General features: G+C 42.7%; 1 protein-coding gene across 4 annotated transcripts in view; it reads right to left on the bottom strand.

Annotated features, from left to right (window-relative positions):
• LOC135547173 (protein TANC1-like) overlaps nucleotides 1–22,405 on the bottom strand; it is a 185,044-nt gene that overhangs the window by 17,008 nt on the left and 145,631 nt on the right. For all 4 annotated transcript variants that reach the window (XM_064975908.1, XM_064975910.1, XM_064975909.1 and 1 more), the window contains exons 12-18: nucleotides 18,433–18,599; nucleotides 11,131–11,738; nucleotides 7,630–7,738; nucleotides 7,069–7,191; nucleotides 4,962–5,198; nucleotides 3,814–3,999; nucleotides 2,900–2,978 (exon numbers count right to left, since the gene is read on the bottom strand). In XM_064975908.1, the coding sequence (XP_064831980.1) occupies nucleotides 2,900–2,978; nucleotides 3,814–3,999; nucleotides 4,962–5,198; nucleotides 7,069–7,191; nucleotides 7,630–7,738; nucleotides 11,131–11,738; nucleotides 18,433–18,599 (1,509 nt within the window). The remainder of the gene's footprint in view (nucleotides 1–2,899; nucleotides 2,979–3,813; nucleotides 4,000–4,961; nucleotides 5,199–7,068; nucleotides 7,192–7,629; nucleotides 7,739–11,130; nucleotides 11,739–18,432; nucleotides 18,600–22,405) is intronic.

Raw genomic sequence — 22,405 nt, 5'->3', positions numbered from 1 at the left:
GTAATCCATTTTTAATTCAGGCTGTAACGCAACAGAATGTGAAATAAGTCTAGGGGTTTGAATACTTTCTGACGGCACTGTAGGTTATTGTCCAGCTGAAAGGGGGATTTGTCTCCTAGTGTCTGTTGGAAAGCAGACTGAACCAGGTTTTCCTCCAGGACTTTGTCTGTGCTTAGCTCGATTCCGTTTATTTTGATCCTAAAACACTCCCTAGTCCTCGCCAATGACAGGCATACCCATAACATGATACTTATTATCTGAATTGTTAAGCCAATTTTTGATCCTGAAGTTATGTAGGCTTGCCATAACAAAGGTGTTGACTACTTATTGACTCAAGTCATTTCAGATTTAATTTTGCTTTAATTTGTAAAAAATTGCTAAAAACTTTATTCCATTTTGACATTGTGGGGTATTGTGTGTAGGCCAGTGTCACAAAATCTAAATATAATCCATTTTAAATTCAGGCTGTATTAACAAAACGTGGAAAAAGTAAAGTGGCGTCAATACTTTCTGAAGGCACTGTACTGTAACTATTGATTCTTGAAGAATATAACTTATACATTTCTTGTTTGAATCTGTTTTCCCCTCTAAGTCCTAAGACTTCGACCTTTCCCAACATCTGCAGTATTACCACTGGGACTAAATGATTCATTTCAGATCTTTAACAGAAACTAAAGCTCTGGCTTAACTCCTACTAAGAGGAATATATGAGCAGGTGTGTTTTAATGGCAGAGGAGAAAAACAGGACAAATGGCTTGGCATGACCTAAATGGACAATGTACTGCACCGATGACTCAGTGCTTAGAATGGACTGCTGGGAGCGATGCCTGTAATTCTGCTCTAAAGTAGAAAATCACTCAGTTAGCACTACCGATACAGGATAGCCTGACGACTCTCCGTCCAGATAAAAGCCCAAATGAACAAAGCAGGGATGCTTTTAAGGGAAGGAGACAAGGAAAAGTGGACAGGCTTTAAAAGTACAAATGACTGCATATTTGCGGAAATGTGAATTACTACATCAGGGATAATATACTAGATTCAGCCGCGGGCCATTGTTTTGCTGAGCAGATGGTCAGGGGGCCGGAACATAATTACTAATAATTAGCAAATTGACAGCAAGAAGCCCAAACAAATATAATATTTGACTAAAACAATCATTACAAACCTTGCTTACATTTGTATACGATCACATATACAGTTGAAGTCGGAAGTTTACATACACTTAGGTTGGAGTCATTAAAACCAGTAATTTTTCCAACAATTGTTTACAGACAGATTATTTCACTTATAATTCACTGTATCACAAATCCAATGGGTCAGAAGTTTACATACACTAAGTTGACTGTGCCTTCAAATAGCTTTGAAAATTCAAAAAAATTACATCATGGCTTTAGATGCTTCTCCTACAATTGGAGGTGTACCTGTGGATGTATTTCAAGGCCTACCTTCAAACTCAGTGTCTCTTTGCTTGACATCATGGGAAAATCAAAAGAAATCAGCCAAGACCTCAGAAAAATAATTGAGACCTCCACAAGTCTGGTTCATCCTTGGGAGCATTTTCCAAACGCCTGAAGGTACCATGTTCATCTGTACAAACAATAGTATGCAAGTATAAACACCATGGGACCATGCAGCCATCATACCGCTCAGGAAGGAGTCGCGTTCTGTCTCCTAGAGATGAACAAACTTTTGTCCTAGAGATGAACGTACTTTTGAACAGCAAAAGACCTTGTGAAGATGCTGGAGGAAACAGGTACAAAAGTATCTATATCCACAGTAAAACGGGTCCTATATAGACATAACCTGAAAGGCCGCTCAGCATGGAAGAAGCCACTGCTCCAAAACCGCCATAAAAACTCCCGACTACGGTTTGCAACTGCACATGGGGACAAAGATCATACTTTTTGGAGAAATGTCCTCTGGTCTGATGAAACAAAAATAGAACTGTTTGGCCATAATGGCCATTGTTATGTTTGGAGGAAAAAGGGGGAGGCTTGCAGGCTGAAGAACACCATCCCAACCGTGAAGCACAGAGGTGGCAGCATCATGTTGTGGGGGTGCTATATGCTGCAGGAGGGACTGGTGCACTTCACAAAATAGATGGCATCATGAGGGTGGAAAATTACGCAGATATATGGAAGCAACATCTCAAGACATCAGTCTTGAAGCTTGGTTGCAAATGGGTCTTCCAAATGGACAATGACCCCAAGCATACTTCCAAAGTTGTGGCAAAATAGCTTAAGGACAACAAAGTCAAGGTATTGGAGTGGTCATCACAAAGCCCTGACCTCAATCCCATAGAAAATGTGTGGGCAGAACTGAAAAAGCATGTGCGAGCAATGAGGCCTACAAACCTGACTCAGTTACACCAGCTCTGTCAGGAGGAATGGGCCAAAATTCACCCAACTTATTGTGGAAAGCTTGTGGAAGGCTACCTGAAACGTTTGACCCAAGTTAAACTATTTAAAGGCAATGCTACCAAATACTAATTGAGTGTACGTAAACTCCTGACCCACTGGGATGTGATGAAATAAATATTATTCTGACATTTCACATTCTTAAAATGAAGTGGTAATCCTAAGTGACCTAAGACAGGGAATTTTTACAAAGGTTAAATGTCAGGAATTGTGAAAAACTGAGTTTAAATATATTTGGCTAAGGTGTATGTAAACTTCCGACTTCAACTGTATATCTCTACTATGCGTGAGAATACTTTGGAACAGATTTCCAAAGTTAGTGTTTTTACAGTTGTACATTCTTTAAAGACTAAATGATTAAATAAAATCACCCACGGCCAAATTGGGGCATCATTTCAGCAGTAATGTTCCACACTGATACTCCACCAGGTGATAACACAAAGGGAGCAGTATAATGGAAGAAAAATAGAGAGAACACATACCTGTTTCTCCCCATAGAGTGTCATGGCCATCAATTTGCACACCATGCTCGTTATTCAACACCAACAAGCCTCTGACAACCTGTCGAATGAGAAATGTTGATTAATGACACAGAATCCAAGCATCAAATAAAGCCTTGAGTTAGTTCTACGGCGCGCTGATTACATTGCAGAAAAACCGGAGTGATGAAACAACTTCAGCGAATCGATAAAATGCTGCCGAGCAAATGATGCTTCTCTGGCGCATGATAAATTAATCATGGTGGACTAGAGCGCTGATGCCTGGACTATAGTGTCTGTATAGTGTCTATAGTAGATATTCGTCAGTGCTATGCAGTACAGGTTCAGTGGTATTAATACCTTAATAGTGTTAACTAGCCCTTTTGTCTGTGCTCTCCTTTATTCTCCTCTTTTACTGGGCCCTTGGTGGAGGTGGAGGTCGATAGCTCACTCCGACCCCCTTCTATAATACTGTTGAGCCCCAGCCTTAGTGTATAGTCCTAACGGTATCGCAGCCCTCTTAATGAGGAGCAGGCCAGAATCTACCAAAGCCCACTATGCTTCTCTTCTGGGTAGCTGGCTGCAGACGTACTGCTGGATCAATACTCCTACAGCATCTCTCATCAGTGGAAACAAGAAACATCCGTGATGGCAGCATCAGTGATTCTCTGTGGAGTGTCTTCTGTTTCCAAACTAAAGAGGTGAGGTTGTGTTGTGGCACTGTGTGGGAAAACTTTCCTGATTATAGTAAGGTACTAAGGACTTGTGGTTAGTGTGGGTGTACAGTAGAGTAAAGTAAAAAGTACAGTAGGTGGTTGCGTCCCAAATGGCACCCTGTTCCCTACTTTTGACGACAGTAATGCACTATTTAGATAATAGAATGCCACTTGGGATTTCACAGGTGTCCCCTGACTGACCTGCGTGTGTCCCATGCTGGAGGCAGCGATGAGAGCCTGCTGGAGGGCCTTGTTCTTCAGGCTCCAGTTCTGCTGCTGGCCCTCTTGGGTCCACTCCAGCTCCAGTAGGTGGTGGATGATGTCAGGGTGGCACCTCAGAGCAGCATGAACCAGAGCACACTGACCGCTCTTGTCCACATGGTCAACCTAGAACACACAAAAACAGTGCTTATCTGAACATGTTTTATATGCTGTGACGTTGCTATTGCTTCAGTCTCCCAGAGTGGCTTTACAATCAAAGTGAGATCTTATCCAATATCAAAGTGGTGAACGGTCAGACCTTGAGATGTCCTGAAAATCGCTCTTCTCACAAAATCATCTGTAGCGTCCGAACAAACTACTATGACCCCTCTATGGACAGATGAGTCTCATGAACACGATGGTGTTTTCCGTTTTGCCCTGTGACTGACAAAAGGATCTTGGGTAGAGCCGATCTGATGACTTCTGTCTGTAGAGTCCAAACAGTTTGGCCTACACACTAGTATAACCCCTCTGTGGAAAGGTGAGACTCTAACGAACACGTACATGCTTTGCTCTAGGGCGCCCACAGGCCTCAAGACTCGTCTGAAGGTCCCCATGTACCAGTTGAAAAAATGAATGGAAGTATATATGTAGACTGTTTAGTGCAAAAATAAGGGGTTAAATACATGTAAAAAAAAATAATATATATATATATATGTCTTTCTTATATCTCTCGGATAAAGAACAGACACTTCAGAAAAAAACTTCCTTTCGATTTATTTTTTTTGGTGGGGGGGGCTATCTGCTGTTCCACAGACACTTCAGAAAAAACTTTGTTTAGATTCTGTTCTGGGGACTATCTGTTGTTCCATGTAGTGAACCTGCCATTCAGTGTGTTTGTATGGGCTAATAGCATTAAGGCCAAATAAACATTTTCATAAACTCATTTTTGTGTATATATTTTTGTTACGTCAAGGTTTCTTAAAATTCAAAATCAAATAGCAAAATGATTCTTGGTATGACCTTAAAGCAATTTCATATAGCTTAGTAGAACCCCCCCTCCCCATTACAGGAAAAGCTCGAATCATGGTAAGCCCTGATCCTGAAGTTGTCTGAGGAGTCTAAACTCTAGGGGTAGTACTACCAACCTTGGCTCCTCTCTTGCAGAGCAGACTGACCAGGCCCAGGTGTCCGGCGGCTGAGGCAAAGGAGAGAGGGCTCATGCCATTCTCGGACACCACGTCAACGGTGGCCCCGAACTCCAGCAGCAGGCCAGCCATCTCCTGGTGGCCTAGGTGGGACTGGACACACAGCACCGGGCTGTTGTTCAGCACCTCTGTCCGGTAGTTCACGTTGGCCCCGCCCAGCATCAGTAGACGGCTCACCTGCAAAAGCAGCACACATTAAATGTAAAAGGAATCTTATCTAACCGTATAACAAAAATGTAAGCATGGAATTAAACTTTTTGGCTTCTTAAATGTGTAAAAGAAAATAGAACACTGAATTCTGCCAGAGACAATTCAATAAAATAAAAAAAATAAAAAAAACCTTCCTTGCTTGAAACATCACCTCGTCACATTTCTGAGATTAGTTTTAAACAAAGTTGGAGCATACATGTACTAATTTATAAACACATTCAACACGAGTAAACATTCTTTGTATTCTTCTTCTCCTTGATAAGGAAATGAATAATACATGTTTGATCAGACAGAGCTGTGAGTGAAGCCCAGAGAGTGTTAAAACCAGAGGAAATTGAATTTGTTTATTTACAGGCGGAACCGCACTTGAATAAATTAGCACCAATGATTCCAAGGAGGCCTTGGAGGAAAAGGAACAAGCTCACTCTGTCTGTGGCTGTTTACATGAGCAATGTTACACTCAAACAGAATATTTCACTCCGGGAAAACGGGGAAGACATTGTGTAATAAAACGACACTATGAGAGTACTGCTCATGGCAAAGAAAAATATATGATTGTTTTTGCTTAAAGCTAGAACACACTGTATAATTCACCACTGATAATGAATTGCCTCATATGCCCTAAGAGAGCTATTTCCTTCCTCTCGCTATAATAAAGTAGGCACAGACACATAATTTAGGCATAATTTAATATCAAAAATCATTTTGCCCGCTCCGCCATTAACGTGGCCCTTTTTGTTTATTAAATCAGTACTAATCTAAAAGGGCCCTGTAATTACTTAGAACGGCACAGCCTCCTTGTCCCCCACAGAGAGCAGCATCACAGAGAGCAATGGATCAAAGTAACGGCAGAGAGTGCAACAACCTGCATCAATCAATCTGAGCCCAGTGAGAATCTTGGTGAGATTTCCAATGGGCCGTTGTTCATTAGTGGCGAGGGCACACTCATCACCGTAAGTGAGTGTTTCCAGGAACAGAATGCCTTATCATAACACACGCCGGGAGCCGTCAGTGGAATTAAAAAGCACTCAGGGAGGACATTTGAGGTGAGGAGAGTAGATTACAATAATACCACTGTGCTAATACAAATCACTGGTGGGAAAATGCGAAAGGAAACAAATTCAAGGAGACCAATGACCATCCGCTCGAATGTATTCTAGTACCACACACTCAAGAAAACATGTCAGTGCTGGCGGTCTCACATCGCCGAAGGCAAAATCCTGTACCCAGGAAACATTTTTACCTATTTTTGATAAACTTTTCCCATCACCGAAGGCAAATCTATAGTCAGGAATAAATGTTTACATCTACATTTTCCAAAGCTCACTCCCTAGTCCCTATACTCTGTAGTAGTTGCCAAGCCAGATTACCGGGTGATCCCAGATGGCAGTGCACCTTCAGGGAGAATTCAGTAAACTCTGGAAAAGTTGGATATAAATGTTTCTTTTCACACATTGCATAGCCCATACCGACTGGTAGATTTGCCTTTTGTGATTGGAAAGGTTTCTCAGAAATAGGTAAAGAAAAGGGCTGGTAAACATATTTTAGGGCGACGGGAGTGAAGAGGTTAGGGGTTGTTCTCGTGGTAGTGATGCTGCTTGCGGACCACATATTGCCACAGGATGAATGGGTTTAAACCCTGACTGCACCACTTTTCATTCTATGTCCATCTATTTCTCCATTTCAATAACTTCTTCGCTGTATCTAGCAATAACAAGTACAAGATACCGTGAAAATAAACAATAAATAACTAGCAGTATGTTAGTCAGTATGTCAAGGCAGTGCTCTACGCGAGAGTCTAGGGTTCAGGAGGGGGGAGTTTGGTGGGTAGTCTCACCTTGACGTTGGGGGTGTAGAGGTTCCTCAGAGAGGCCAGGGCTGCAGAGAGGCCGTCAGCGCTGCAGCTGATCCACAGGGCCTGCAGCACGCTGGATGACACGCCCGTCTTCTTACTCAGACCCTGAGGACAGAGACAGAGAATCCATGCACACACACCAGGTCAATAAACCAGTGATGAATGCACTCAGAGCCTTCGCTCACACCCAGAGGGCTTATCCTCTGATGATACCGTCCACATCTATCTTGCTTAATATATAAACATACATACATACATACATACATACATACATACATACATACATACATACATACATGTATGTACTCTAAAATTCACAAAAGGAATTGAACATGAGTAAAGGTGGGATATACATTGTAAGCTTCTGGGTCCGTATGCATCAAGAGTCTCAGAGTAGGATTGTTGATCTAGGATCAGCCCTCCCGTCCATGTAATCTGGTTTATTATGATCGAAAAGGCTAAACTGATCCTAGATCAGCACCGACTCTGGGACACTTTGAGAATACTGGCCCAGAACTACTGTAAGTAGCTTGTCTCTTGTACCTTGAAGATGTGTGCTTTAAGGATATGGTGGCCCAGCTCCATGGTCTGCTGCCGGTTCAGTTTCCCTTCTTGTCGTGACAGCATGAAGGCCATGAGGGCGTGTCCACTCCTATAGGGGGAAACACAAAAATAATTCCCATCACCTATTTTCTTTACTATAAACTAAACGTTTGCAAGGTTTTGGAAAAACATTAGTTGTCAACATGTAGTTATGTCATGGTAGGATGTTCTTAGTTTGTATCAATGTGAGAGATACATCGATACATCCACTTTCGAGCTTGGCCCATTGGGGAGTGACGGCTGCATTTCTAATTCAAACACAAGCATTTAAAAAAATATATTTTTAATTCGCCCAGGCAATCGGAGATAGATCAATGCGATTTAAAATGTATTGTCTTGCGAGATTGGAGAGTTTGTTGTCATCATGGTACATTATTCTATAAATTACTCCACGCCGTTCTCTCTGACCGTCTGATTAAACGCTGTTAAACGCTGTCTAGTCCCTGCCTGTCTAGGGCCACGAGGAGGACAAGCGATGTGGACTACAGAATGCAGCCCTTGTGTTGAATCCACTCCCCTTCCTCTCCTCACAGTAGATCTGCTTGCAAGTGTTAATTACCAGAGAACTTCATTAAAAGGCCACGCATGACCGCCGTTTCACTTTGATCCTTTTCCATTAATGTGAGCGTTCTCTTTTAAATGGGAAAATAACAAGCTGGCAGCTAGCTAGTGTGGCTAAAAGCTTTCTTCTAGCTCTCTGTGTCTGTCCTTGTGCCAGGTCTTCGCTTGCTTTTGTTTTGACAGATTGTGTTGGAAGGGGAGAAAGGGTGTAAAGAGGTAGGTCAGTAACTGCAGTTTGGAGGAGGTAAGCAGAGGTGAGTCAGGACAGAGAGAAAGTGAGGTCACCCAGGTTGCATCGCAAATGGCACCCTATTCCCGATCTAGTGCACTGCTTCTGATCATGGCCCATAGGGCCTTTATAGGAAATCGGTTGCCATTTGGGACACACAGCCCAGTCTGATTAGTGTGCATTACACTCTTATAAAAAAGGTGCTATCTAGGAACTAAAAGGGTTCTTCAGCTGCCCCATAGGAGAACCCTTTTTGGTTCCAGGTAGAACCATTTTGAGTTCAAAGTAGAACCTTCTACACAGAGGACTCTACCTGGAACCAAAAAGGGTTCTACCTGAAAAAACTATTGTTTTTTCCATCCACCTGACAGGTGTGGCATATCAAGAAGCTGATTTTAAAAAAAGCATGATCATTACACCTTGTGCTGGGGGGACAATAAAAGGTCACTCTAAAATGTGCAGTTTTGTCACACAACACAATGCCACAGGTGTCTCAAGTTTTGAGGGAAGGTGCAATTGGCATGCTGACTGCAGGAATGTCCACCAGAGCTGTTGCCACAGAAGTGATTGTTAATTTCTCTACCATAAGCTGCCTCCAATGTTGTTTTAGAGAATTTGGCAGTATATCCAACCAGCCTTACAACCGCAGACCACGCCAGCCTAGGACCTCACCAATTTCACCTGTGGGATCGTCCGGAGGGGGGGGGGGGACTCATTCTGATTGGCTGCGTACCCTCCCAGGCCCACCCATGGCTGCACCCCTACCCAGTCTGGTGAAATCCATAGATTACGACGTAATTAATTGATTTGAATTGACTAATTTCTTTATATGAACTGTAATGCAGTAAAATCTTTGAAATTGTTGCATTTATATTTTTGTTCAGTGTGAAATCAAGTGGAACATGCAGCAGATTTCTTGTTAATATTTCAGATGGGATGCATACATATTTAAATTCCAGAACCTCTTTCTTCTCCCTTCCCTTACAATGTTTTTACTTTCTTCCCTCTTGCATGAACCAAATTTGTTATCCCCCAATCTTTAATACCAAATCATGTGTTTGCTGGCAAAGATTTCTCTTTAAATCAACAATAACACTGTGTTGATGCTTTAGGGACAGCATAACAAGTTATCAGTGTTATTGTTATAGTAGTAATGCTAGCTACTGTATAGTTTTAATTTGTTACTAAGCCTACAGTTTGCCAACTTCAGAGTATCTCTGTAAAAGGAAAAGCATGTTTCAGAACAAACTCAGTTTCACCACTTGCCAGAGGTGTCTAAATTCCACAGATAGCTATTCCACTGAATGGTGTTTATGGAAACATCCTTGTCAGAAAACATCCAGCCCCAGTGAACTTGAGCAAAATTTCCCTGCACGCACAGCACTGAAGGAGCCTTACATTTCCTGGCTTTCAACCCATCAGTTAGATCCCCAGTAAGATAGTGTGACAGATAATGTGACCTACGATGTATGGTGACAACCCCTGTGTTTCAGCCAAACCACATCGACCGTGTCCCAAATGGAACCCTATTTCCCCTTTAGTGCTCTATTTTTGACCAGACCACTACCTTCCCCTTTCTAGTTTCCTCACCCAGCAGAGCACAGCTTAACAGCAACAGGAAGAAATATGACTTGTCAGCTTCTGTTTCAGAGTTGAGCTGTAAATTCCATCATTTGTTCTGCAGCAAAACGCCGTCCTCTACCCCCCCTTGGGGATTCCACAAGTAGCCTACCCCTGTGTTTCAATCAATGGCAGTAAACAAACTGGGGAGCGATAACATATCTGACGGAGTGAAAAGGAGTGGATTGATATAACTCAAAGGGAAAGCGTTGAAGCTGTCTTGAATGTTCGATTTCCTCTATAAGTGAAGAAACAGACATCATCAGACATCAGACGTCTCACAGGCAGAGATGAGTCACGCACAACTTTTCTCCCTCTTTAGTGCACAAACCACCCTTCAAAACTGGCTCGAGCTTGTTTGCTCCTCGAACAAAATGGTAGGTTGTCTCCCTCGCTATTTACATTTCAAAAAGCGTCTGAAGAGCAGAATATTCAGAACCAAACAAGGTACAGTAATTATGTCTTGTCCTTCTGAGTGCTAGTAGAAATGCCAGTGAGCCATCCCTAGGCAACCGCACATTTCACTCATGGTAGAGAAATCTCCTAGGGCTCTATAAAATCTGCGCTACGGAAAAAGTGGACGGAATCACGGAATCCAGACACATTTAACGGAATTCAACAATATATACAAAATGTATTGAATAGGAAATCAACATCATGTATTGAACCTATTAGAAAAGGCATACATTTGCTGAAGTTAATCATAAGACATTAACAAAATGCATCAGTGATTTGTATTTTCCTGCAATTTTCTGAAACAGCACAGGAATGCCCATTTGTGTGTGTTGTGTACAGTGCGTTGCGTATGTCTAGTCTTCACTCTGTGTAGCTGATAGCGGTTAAAACACATTTCATAGGGCCCTAATACTATGAATGAATTGATGAGTAAAAGCTCTACTGTCAGTGTTTAGCCCCCTGACAGAATATTGTTTTGAGTGGGTTCCACCGGGTAGGTTTGAGTTTGCCTAACTCACTGATTGAGCTTGAGTTCGCCTAACTAACCTGAGTAAATTTGAGTTAGCTTAACTCACCTGGGGTCACAGAAGAAATCGGTGCTCTCTCCGTCCGCCCTCCACACCAGCCACTCTCTGAAGGACGGGTGGCAAAACATGCGTGTCTTGTCCCGCCGCTTGATGAGGAAAGAGGACAGCGTCTCCATGCGCTGCTGGAAGTCGCCCCAGGGCAGCTCGCCGCGCACAGCCCCCGCGTTGATGGCATGGAACAGCTGCTCGTCTGTCATGGGGTGTAATGATGCCAACGCCACGTTTAGGATGGGCAGCGAGCGCTCGAAAGCCGACTGGGTCATGAACTTCATATTGCATTGGAGTAAGTAGAGCTCGGCCAATGACACGGGCACCACCTTGTAGCTGGCACTCTTGATGACCAGGTGGCCCCTCTCGAACAGGTCCAGGGTCAGTTTGAGGTACAGGTAGGAACCCTGGCTGCGGGCAATCAGGTGGCTGCTCACCTTGCCCACGATGATAGGGTCAGCCTTGCCATTGAGGGAGATGTTGTTCATGATGTCCTTGCTGCCATTGATGCGGTACTGGATGTAGGCATTGAGGTCCGTGTTGATCTCTTTGTTCTCAGGGAATTCATCCAGGGAGATCTTGGAAAAGGGGAGGAGGCTGGTGATTTCCTAGGAAGACACAATGACATGGTTATTAGATTTAATACAGCACTTTAATAGCATGATGTTATATTATAAACTGGGTGGTTCGAGTCCTGAATGCTGATTGGCTGAAAGCTGTGGTATATCAGACCGTATACCATGGGTATGACAAAACATTTATTTTTACTGCTGTAATTACGTTGGTAACCAGTTTATAATAGCAATAAGGTACCCCGGGGGTTTGTGATACATGGCCGATTTCCCACGGCTAGGGGCTGTTTCCAGGCACTCCACGTTGCGTCGTGCTTAAGAACAGCCCTTAGCCGTGGTATATTGGCCATATAACCTTATTGGTTAATTATATTATAAATATTTGTTCTCCAGTACCATCACACATACAGAGAATTCAGTGTATATGTAAATGAGAAAGTGGGTAAAACAACTAGATGGTAATTGTACATGAAGTACAATTGGTGGGACTTGCTTTAACTCTTTAAACATTTTTGTGGTTGTGGTAGCAGTTTAAAAAGTAATATTTTACTATTTAAAGCAGTTACATAAAATCAGAGTTAAATGTAGTAAAATAATTGGTCTAATTACCGTAATAGACTACTATATCAACCCTATTACTTTGGATTGTGAGTAAATTGGTTCACAAAAATGTCTAAACTGCAGTTGTTGAGTGTGAAAACAAAAAGACAAAGTGATCTTCTGTCATAAAATGGGAAGAAAAGGGAGGATCATGTGAACAACACTTCGGAAAGCAAAGCAACTCTCATTTAAGCTGTGGGTTTCAGATAAATAAATGCACGATTGACTTTTGTAAAATGTTCCGTGTAAATGAAGTTTGATTTGAGTTGAATGATGCACTGATTAGAACATTTTAGGCTACAATTTGGGAAGAGAAATAGAATGGTGGATCTAGTGATGACAGCTCTTTAAAAGTATTTTTATGGTTGTTGTAACGGTTCTCGTCTGTCGAAGGAGAAGCGGACCAAAATGCAGCGTGGTGGTTATTCATGTTCTTTAATGAAAAGGAACTCGACATGAAATAACTAACAATACAAAAACAACAAACAGACCGTAAAAACCTATACAGCCTATCTTGTGACAACAAACACAGAGACAGGAACAATCACCCACGAAATACTCAAAGAATATGGCTGCCTAAATATGGTTCCCAATCAGAGACAACGATAAACACCTGCCTCTGATTGAGAACCACTCCAGACAGCCATAGACTATGCTCGATACCCCCACTAAGCCACACACCCAACAACACCCCAAGACAAAACACACCACAATAAACCCATGTCAAACCCCGGCCTGACCAAATAAATAAAGACAAACACAATATACTACGACCAGGGCGTGACAGTTGTTGAAGAACTACGCAGAATAGGTTTGTATGCAGACCTACTGATAGCTAGCTGTTCTAATAGATTAACTCTTTAGGCTAACAGTGAATACTGAAAAGTACATTTCCTGAAGAAAATGTGCTGTGTTTGCTAGCATGTTTTAAATTATAGTTGAAGTCAGAAGTTTACATACACCTTAGCCAATTACATTTAAACTCAGTTTTTCACAATTACTGAAATTTAATCCTAGTAAAAATTCCCTGTTTTAGGTCAGTTAGAATGGCCACTTTGTTTTAAGAATGTGAAATGTCAGAATAATAGTAGAGAGAATAATTTATTTCAGCTTTTATGTCTTTCATCACATTCCCAGTTGGGTCAGAAGTTTACACACACTCAATTAGTATTTGGTAGCATTACCTTTAAATTGTTTAACTTGGGTCAAACGTTTTGGGTAGCCTTCCACAAGCTTCCCACAATAAATTGCGTGAATTTTGGCCCATTCCTCCTGACAGAGCTGGAGTAACTGAGTCAGGTTTGTAGGCCTCCTTGCTCGCACACACCTTTTCAGTTCTGCCCACAAATGGTCTATTGGATTGAGGTCCGGGCTTTGTGATGGCCACTACAATACCTTGACTTTGTTGTCCTTAAGCCATTTTGCCACAACTTTGGATTTATGCTTGGGGTCATTGTCCATTTGTAAGACCCATTTGCAACCAAGCTTTAACTTCCTGACTGATGTCTTGAGATGTTGCTTCAATATATCTGCATAATTTTCCACCCCCATGATGCCATCTGTTTTGTGAAGTACACCAGTCCCTCCTGCAGCAAAGCACCGCCACAACATGATGCTGCCACTCCTGTGCTTCACAGTGTTCTTTGGCTTGCAAGCTTCCCCCTTTTTCCTCCAAACATAATGATGGTCATTATGGCCAAACAGTTTGTCCCCATGTGCAGTTGCAAACCGTAGTCTGACTTTTTTATGGTGGTTTTGGAGCAGTGGCTTTTTTCTTGCTGAGCAGCCTTTTATGTTATGTTGATAAAGGACTCGTTTTACTGTGGATATAGATATTTTTTTATATCTGTTTCCTCCAGCATCTTCACAAGGTCCTTTGCTGTTGTTCTGGGATTGATTTGCACTTTTGGACAAAAGTACATTCATCTCTAGGAGACAGAACGTGTCTCCTTCCTGAGTGGTATGATGGTTTATTTTTCTGAGTCCTTGGCTGATTTCTTTTGATTTTCCTATGATGTCAAGCAAAGAGGCACTGAATTTGAAGGTAGGCCTTGAAATTCATCCACAGGCACACCTCCAATTGACTCAAATGATGTCAATTAGCCTATCAGAAGCTTCTAAAGCCATGATCCACTGAAATTGTGATACAGTGAATTATAAGTGAAATAATCTGTCTGTAAAACAATTGTTGAAATAATTACTTGTGTCATGCACAAAGTAGATGTCCTAACTGACTTGCCATAACTATAGTTTGTGGAGTGGTTGAAAAATGAGTTTTAATGAATCCAACCTAAGTGTATGTAAACTTCTGACTTCAACTGTATGTATGCTTTTGAAATATGTTATAGTAGTGGTAGTGTCCGCAGTAGTAATGGTGGTGACTGTTTATATTTGGAAAACGTAGGTAGATAACAAGTTAGGATAGCTTGAACACATGAAAGATGGTTTGGTGTATATAGCTTGAACGGTTCAATAGTTACCGTTGGAGAGTTCTATTATGCAAATGTATGCTAATATATATAGGTTATAGTCAATACATATTTACAGAAAAATTCTAAATCAACTATATCATTTACACCTAAGCATATACAAAGAATTTTAAATTTATATTCCACAATCATATCTCTCCTGACCACAGAGACGAGCGCAAAATTAAGAGCTAAACGGACAATCTTCTGTATCATGAGTGGATCCTCCAGCTCTTCTTATCAGAGCAAGGTCAGTAAGCACAGAGGGCTAGCTGGAGCACTAAGCTATCGGCAGACACTCGCCGCTGTGTTTGCTAACAAAGGCTTTGTGAACTGGGAGACTGATCGCTGGAGACAGTAAGAGATGGGGCCATTGGGGACACTTTTAGCGGGCACGCTGTGGACACATCCCACACTTCAATCACACTACTCAAGGTCAGAGAAATCAATCCACCTTATTCCTGCTGCAATCTCCCTGCCTTTCTGGGTAATGCAGCCCAGAGATAACACCTTCTCAGAGAGAGAGAGAGAGGGAGAGACCCGAAATGGAGGGAGAAGAGCGAGAGAAAGGAGGAAAAAAAGAGACCGAAAACACACTGATTAATACACAGGCTGGACAAGGTGTCTGTGAGCTAACACCTCACCTAAGAACACCTCAGTTATCAGCCTGTCGGGTTAGCCATTGTGAGCGACCTTCCCCCGAGATCTTGTTTACACTTTGGATGTTTGAGGATGAGGTAACACTCACCCTGGCTCTAGTCTCCACTGATCCTACCTGCTGCATACGGAGAGAATGGATTTATCCAAGAGGTTGTTGCGAAATTACAGTAACTACCCAGGTTTTCTAGAAAATGTACAGGTTTTCCAGAAAGGATTCTGGAGCATTCCCTTCCACTTCCTTAATCTTACCATCCGGGATTTCCGGAAAACCTGGGAAAGTTACCAGAATTTTGCATGTTTGAACAGACTAATCCATCACCCTACCCTTTATACTTCATTTTTTAGGATGATGGATCAATATATTTTGACATGACATATAGCCTAATCCCAACTCAACCCAGAAAGCCCAACGAACATAAACATGAGGAATCCTCTCTCTGGTCTAGTGGTTTCTAACACTTGTGGTTCATAACACGGTACCTAATTTAAACTGTTTCACCATGTCAATCACAGCCAGCCGACATGGATCTCTCTCCTTCTGGCTTTACAGATGGGATATCATCCCCAAAAACTTTCCACATCACAGAATCCCCCACAACATGCGAGGATGAATCAACACAAAGGGGAAAATGTACTCAATACAAAATTAGGATAACGCCCTACCCACCTACCCCTTCACACTAGAGGTCAACCGATTAATCGGAATGGCCGATTTAATTGGGGCCGATTTCAAGTTTTCCTAACAATCGGAAATCGGTATTTTCAGTTAATTAAGAACACATTCTTATTTTCAATGACGGCCTAGGAACGGTGGGCTAACTGCCTTGTTCAGAGGCAGAATGACAGATTTTCATCTTGTCAGCTCGGGGGAACCAATCTTGCAACCTTACAGTTAACTAGTCCAACGCTATAACCACCTGCCTCTCATTGCACTCCACAAGGAGCCTGCCTGTTACGCGAATGCAGTAAGCCAAGGTAAGTTGCTAGCTAGCATTAAACTTATCTTATAAAAAACAATCAATCAATCAAACATAATCACTAGTTAACTACACATGGTTTATGATATTACTAGTTTATCTAGTGTGTCCTGCGCTGCATGTAATATGACTGAGCATACAAGTATCTGACTGAGCGGTGGTAGGCAGCAGCAGGCTCGTAAGCATTCATTCAAACAGCACCTCTGTGCGTTTTGCCAGCAGCTCTTCGTTGTGCGTCAAGCATTGCACTGTTTATGACTTCAAGCCTATCAACTCCCGAGATGAGGCTGGTGTAACCGATGTGAAATGGCTAGCTAGTTAGCAGGGTGCGCGCTAATAGCGTTTCAAATGTCACTCGCTCTGAGACTTGGAATGGTTGTTGCTCTGCATGGGTAATGCTGCTTCGAGGGTGGCTGTTGTCGTTGTGTTCCTGGTTCGAGCCCAGGGAGGAGCGAGGAGAGGGACGGAAGCTATACTGTTACACTGGCAATACTAAAGTGCCTATAAGAACATCCAATAGTCAAAGGTTAATGAAATACAAATGTATAGAGGGAAATAGTCCTATAATTCCTATAATAAATACAACCTAAAACTTCTTACCTGGGAATATTGAAGACTCATGTTAAAAGGAACCACCAGCTTTCATGTGTTCTCATGTTCTGAGCAAGGAACTTAAACGTTAGCTTTCTTACATGGCACATATTGCACTTTTACTTTCTTCTCCAACATTTTGTTTTTGCATTATTTAAACCAAATTGAACATGTTTCATTATTTATTTGAGGCTAAATAGATTTTATTGATGTATTATATTAAGTTAAAATAAGTGTTCATTCAGTATGGTTGCAATTGTCATTATTACAAATACATTTTAAAAATCGTCCGTTTTTGTACTATCCTTGTGGGGACCAAACAATTGATTCCCATTCAAAATCCTGCCTGCCATGCTCCTCTGGCTGCAGTGCAGTGTAACTAACTATGCATACTGACAGGTGGCGGGACCCGTGGCCAGAAAGAGCCATAGTGGCTGAGAAAGCATTCATGACTGGAGTTGGTACAGATATGGTTGTCAGTCAGCTGCCACATTATCCGAAAGCTCAGACTACAGGCTACATGGCCTGCCAAGGCAATCAGCCCAGCTTTAGTCCATCAGACCTGTCAAAACCGGGCCTCATCCAATGCAAAGAAGTGAACGCCAGGGTTGTGTCTCAAATGGCACCCTATTCCCTATGTAGTGCACTACTTTCGATGGTTCACACCGGGCTGCATCTCAAAAGTACGTCCCCGGTAGTATTTAGGGAATAGGGCGTCATTTGAGACGTAGCCCCAGCTCAGCTCCTCTCCTCCATTGGTAGACTTCAGTCTGTGGCTCTCGTCTACATGTTCCCTTGTTATGCAGCTGTTTCCTGGGTCACTGTTACAGCGCTACTTCTCCTACTCTCGTTCCAGTACCGTTGTCAATGCACTCGACAGAAATGACACTTTGTAGAGGACAAGGAGAAAAACCTTCCTAAAGCACTTGTCAGGATCTGCCGGTGTTTGTGTCACTCAGTGAGAGAGATATCAAATATTGATACCTACACATACCAACGGTGGTTGTAGAAGCATCGTATTCACTTGAAATCGGAAGTTCTGTCTAAATTGTAAGCTGTGCTGAGATGGCACTTGAATTCAGTGAAGCTCCAATGGAGTGCTGTCGATTCAAGGAATTCATGAATTATACCATAGGAGATCAACACGAACACCTCTATGGAAATAGTTAGCTGCTAACAATTAGGCAGAATACATAATATCCCTCTCATTAAGTAATTTGTACATGACTTCTACACGCCATCTACAGTGGGAGTAGGGTTACAAAAATCTGTCAACGTTCCCAAATATTCCCAGATTTTCCAGGAGTCCTGGTTGGAGGATTCCAGATTTCCTGCGTATTACCTCTTGGTTCCTGGGAAATTGGGGAAAGTCACTGGAATTTTGCAACCCTACTTGTACAGTATTACATCATGCACAGTTGGAGTGTTCCTCACCAGTAGGTTGACTCGGACAGTGACCAGCAGTTTGAGCCAGGAGGGGAATTTAGAGATGATCTTAGTGATGAAGGAGGAAATGGTGTCTCCGTAGTCTGGCTTGTGGAACTCTGCCTCGTTCAGCCCGTCTATCAGGATGATGTGGTCTTCCTCTGGAATCTTCCTCTCTGAAAACACCCAGAGAGGGGTCAACAGGGGTCACGGTGGACAGAAACAAATTTAAAATTCACAAACTTTAACGGTCTAGTCGATAAATGCAAACCTTCCAGGTTAAGCCAACATGACATGCAGAAGAGTTTAATATAACCCTTATTTTTTTATGTAAATTTTATTTTGGCTCATAAAATACAGACAGACATACAAGCTGCTGCCAGAAGTAGTATGAGAGTAAAACATTAGTTGGACACCATACTCTACAGACAACCTTGTACTGAGATACATGAGACTACTAACATCTCTCTGTACTGATGTGCCTTGCGTCATTTTAAGAAGATTTTCTCTACTATTCTAACACATCTACAAAGCAGCTAGTGCAGTGATGAATGAAAGTGAGAGCGTCAGCAGCCGTATCAACAGTGCTGTGCACTAAACTGCTGTGTGGTGAGACCGCAGCGAGGAAGTGTTCTACTTCACTGCAGTATCTCAGCCAGACTTTCACAGTGCTGGAAGGGCAGGGTCCTTGAGCACCTCCCACATGGCACCCTACTCCTTATATACAGTAGTGCATTACATTTGTACAGGGTTCATAGGTGTACTGGTCAGAAGAAGTGCATTACGTACACTCTTAGAAAAAAAGGTGCTATCTAGAAACGAAAAGGGTTCTTTGGCTGTCCCCATAAGAGAACCCTTCGAAGAACCCCTTTTCGTTCCAGCTAGATCTTTTTTTGGTTCCAGTTAGAACCATTTTGGGTTCAATGTAGAACCCTTTCCACAGACAGTTCTACATGTAACCAAAAATAGTTATCCTATGGAGACAGCCAAAGAACCATTTTGGAACCCTTTTTTCTATGCTTGTAGGGAATAAGATGCCATTTGGAACACAGACCCAAAAAGGTTCTCCTACTGGGACAGGCAAAAAACTACTTTGGAACATTTTTTTCTAAGAGTGAAGGAAATAGGGTGCCATTTGGAACACAGTCCTTTTTCTGCAGTTCCTCCTTACATCCAGCATCTACAGTGGGGCCAAAAAGTATTTAGTCAGCCACCAATTGTGCAAGTTCTCCCACTTAAAAAGATGAGAGAGGCCTGTAATTTTCATCATAGTTACACTTCAACTATGAAAGACAAAATGAGAAAAAAATCTAGAAAATCACATTGTAGGATTTTTTATGAATTTATTTGCAAATGATGGGGGAAAATAAGTATTTGGTCAATAACAAAAGTTTATCTCAATACTTTGTTATATACCCTTTGTTGGCAATGACAGAGGTCAAACGTTTTCTGTAAGTCTTCACAAGGTTGTCACACACTGTTGCTGGTATTTTGGCCCATTCCTCCATGCAGATCTCCTCTAGAGCAGTGCTGTTTTGGGGCTGTTGCTGGGCAACACGGACTTTCAACTCCCTCCAAAGATTTTCTATGGGGTTGAGATCTGGAGACTGGCTAGGCCACTCCAGGACCTTGAAATGCGTCTTACGAAGCCACTCCTTTGTTGCCCGGGCGGTGTGTTTGGGATCATTGTCATGCTGAAAGACCCAGCCACATTTCATCTTCAATGCCCTTGCTGATGGAAGGAGGTTTTCACTCAAAACCTCACGATACATGGCCCCATTCATTATTTCCTTTACACGGTTCAGTCGTCCTCGTGCCTTTGCAGAAAAACAGCCCCAAAGCATGATGTTTCCACCCCCGTGCTTCACAGTAGGTATGGTGTTCTTTGGATGCAACTGAAGTTGAGTTTTTACCAAAAAGTTCTATTTTGGTTTCATCTGACCATATGACATTCTCCCAATCTTCTTCTGGATCATCCAAATGCTCTCTAGCTAACTTCAGATGGGCCTGGACATGTACTGGCTTAAGCAGGGGGACACGTCTGGCACTGCAGGATTTGAGTCCCTCGCGGCGTAGTGTGTTACTGATGGTAGGCTTTGTTACTTTGGTCCCAGCTCTCTGCAGGTCATTCACTAGGTCCCCCCATGTGGTTCTGGGATTTTTGCTCATCGTTCTTGTGATCATTTTGACCCCACGGGGTGAGATCTTGCGTGGAGCCCCAGATCGAGGGAGATTACCAGTGGTCTTGCATGTCTTCCATTTCCTAATCATTGTTCCCAAAGTTGATTTCTTCAAACCAAGCTGCTTACCTATTGCAGATTCAGTCTTCCCAGCCTGGTGCAGGTCCACAATTTTGTTTCTGGTGTCCTTTGACAGCTTTGGTCTTGGCCATAGTGGAGTTTGGAGTGTGACTGTTTGAGGTTGTGGACAGGTGTCTTTTATACTGATAACAAGTTCAAACAGATGCCATTAATACAGGCAACGAGTGGAGGGCAGAGGGGCCTCTTAAAGTTACAGGTCTGTGAGAGCCAGACATCCTGCTTGTTTGTAGGTGACCAAATACTTATTTTCCACCATAATTTGCAAATAAATTCATTAAAAATCCTACAATGTGATTTTCTGGATTTTTCTGGATGTCTGTCGTAGTTGAAGTGTACCTATGATGAAAATTACAGGCCTCTCATCTTTTTAAGTGGGAGAACATGCACAATTGGTGGCTGACTAAATACTTTTTTGCCCCACAGTACATTGATGATCAGAAACACAGAAAAATGTGGAGATCTCAACTCCTCTCCCAGTTGGAATGTCAAATCAGATTTGCACCAATCAACCCCCCCTAAAATTTATTCTGTAAAATATATTCCTGGCAATCAGAACCAGAAGTTTTTATTTTTGTAAAGCCTCAAGTCTAGGGCTGGCTAAGTCCTTTCTAATATGGCTGTGCAAAGCGCCGATGCATGTTTCTCGTTTTGACGGAGTGGACAAACCAACACGTTTTTTCTCCCTTATCAAGCCCAAGCGACCAGACCAATCGAACAGGCCATTCATTTCAATAAGGAACGGTGGGAGTCATGCGGGGAGGCGGCATGGGGGGGAGGGCCCATCACGGTCCACCCTAACATCACACGAGAGCTGCTGCATGCCTTGTCTGCCTACTCCTCTGCTCTGTGCCCTGCACATTGATTCCCATTCCTTTCCATCTCCATCATATAAACACTGGGTTTATCTATATTGGCTGTTTAGGCTCCTGCAATAACATATTGATTCAACGTAGAGCACAAGCACGGGCAAACTGGCGGGTCGTGTGTGTGCGGAACGGACCATGGTGACCTTGAGATAGTTGTGTGTCTGTCTGCCTTGGAGAGATACACTATATATACAAAAGTATGTGGACACACCTTCAAATGACTGGATTCAGGCTATTTCAGCCACACCCGTTGCTGACAGGTGTATAAAAGTGAGCACACAGCCATGCAATCTCCATAGACAAACATTGGCAGTAGAACGGCCTTACTGAAGAGCTCAGTGACTTTCAAAGTGGCACCGTCATAGGACTCCACCTTTCCAACAAGTCAGTTCGTTGAATTTCTTCCCTGCTAGAGCTGCCCTGGTCAACTATAAGTGCTGTTATTGTGAAGTGGAAACGTCTAAGAGCAACAAGGCTCAGCCATGAAGTGGTAGGCCACACAAGCTCACAGAACGGGACCGCCGAGTGCTGAATCCACTGGAAGCAAGGTCAGCACAATAACTGTTCAATGGAAGCTTCATGTAATGGGTTTCCATGGCTGAGCAGCCACACACATGCCTAAGATCACCATGCACAATACCAAGCGTCGGCTGGAGTGGTGTATAGCTTTCCGCCATTGGACTCTGGAGCAATGGAAACGTGTTCTCTGGAGTGATGAATCACACTTCGCCATCTGGCAGTCCGACGGACAATTCGGGGTTTGGCGGAAGCCAGGAGAGGGCTACCTGCCTGGAT

Source organism: Oncorhynchus masou, chromosome 10 (genome assembly GCF_036934945.1).
Source record: "Oncorhynchus masou masou isolate Uvic2021 chromosome 10, UVic_Omas_1.1, whole genome shotgun sequence".
Taxonomy (NCBI): domain Eukaryota; kingdom Metazoa; phylum Chordata; class Actinopteri; order Salmoniformes; family Salmonidae; genus Oncorhynchus; species Oncorhynchus masou.
This window is presented reverse-complemented; position numbering and strand designations above follow the sequence as displayed.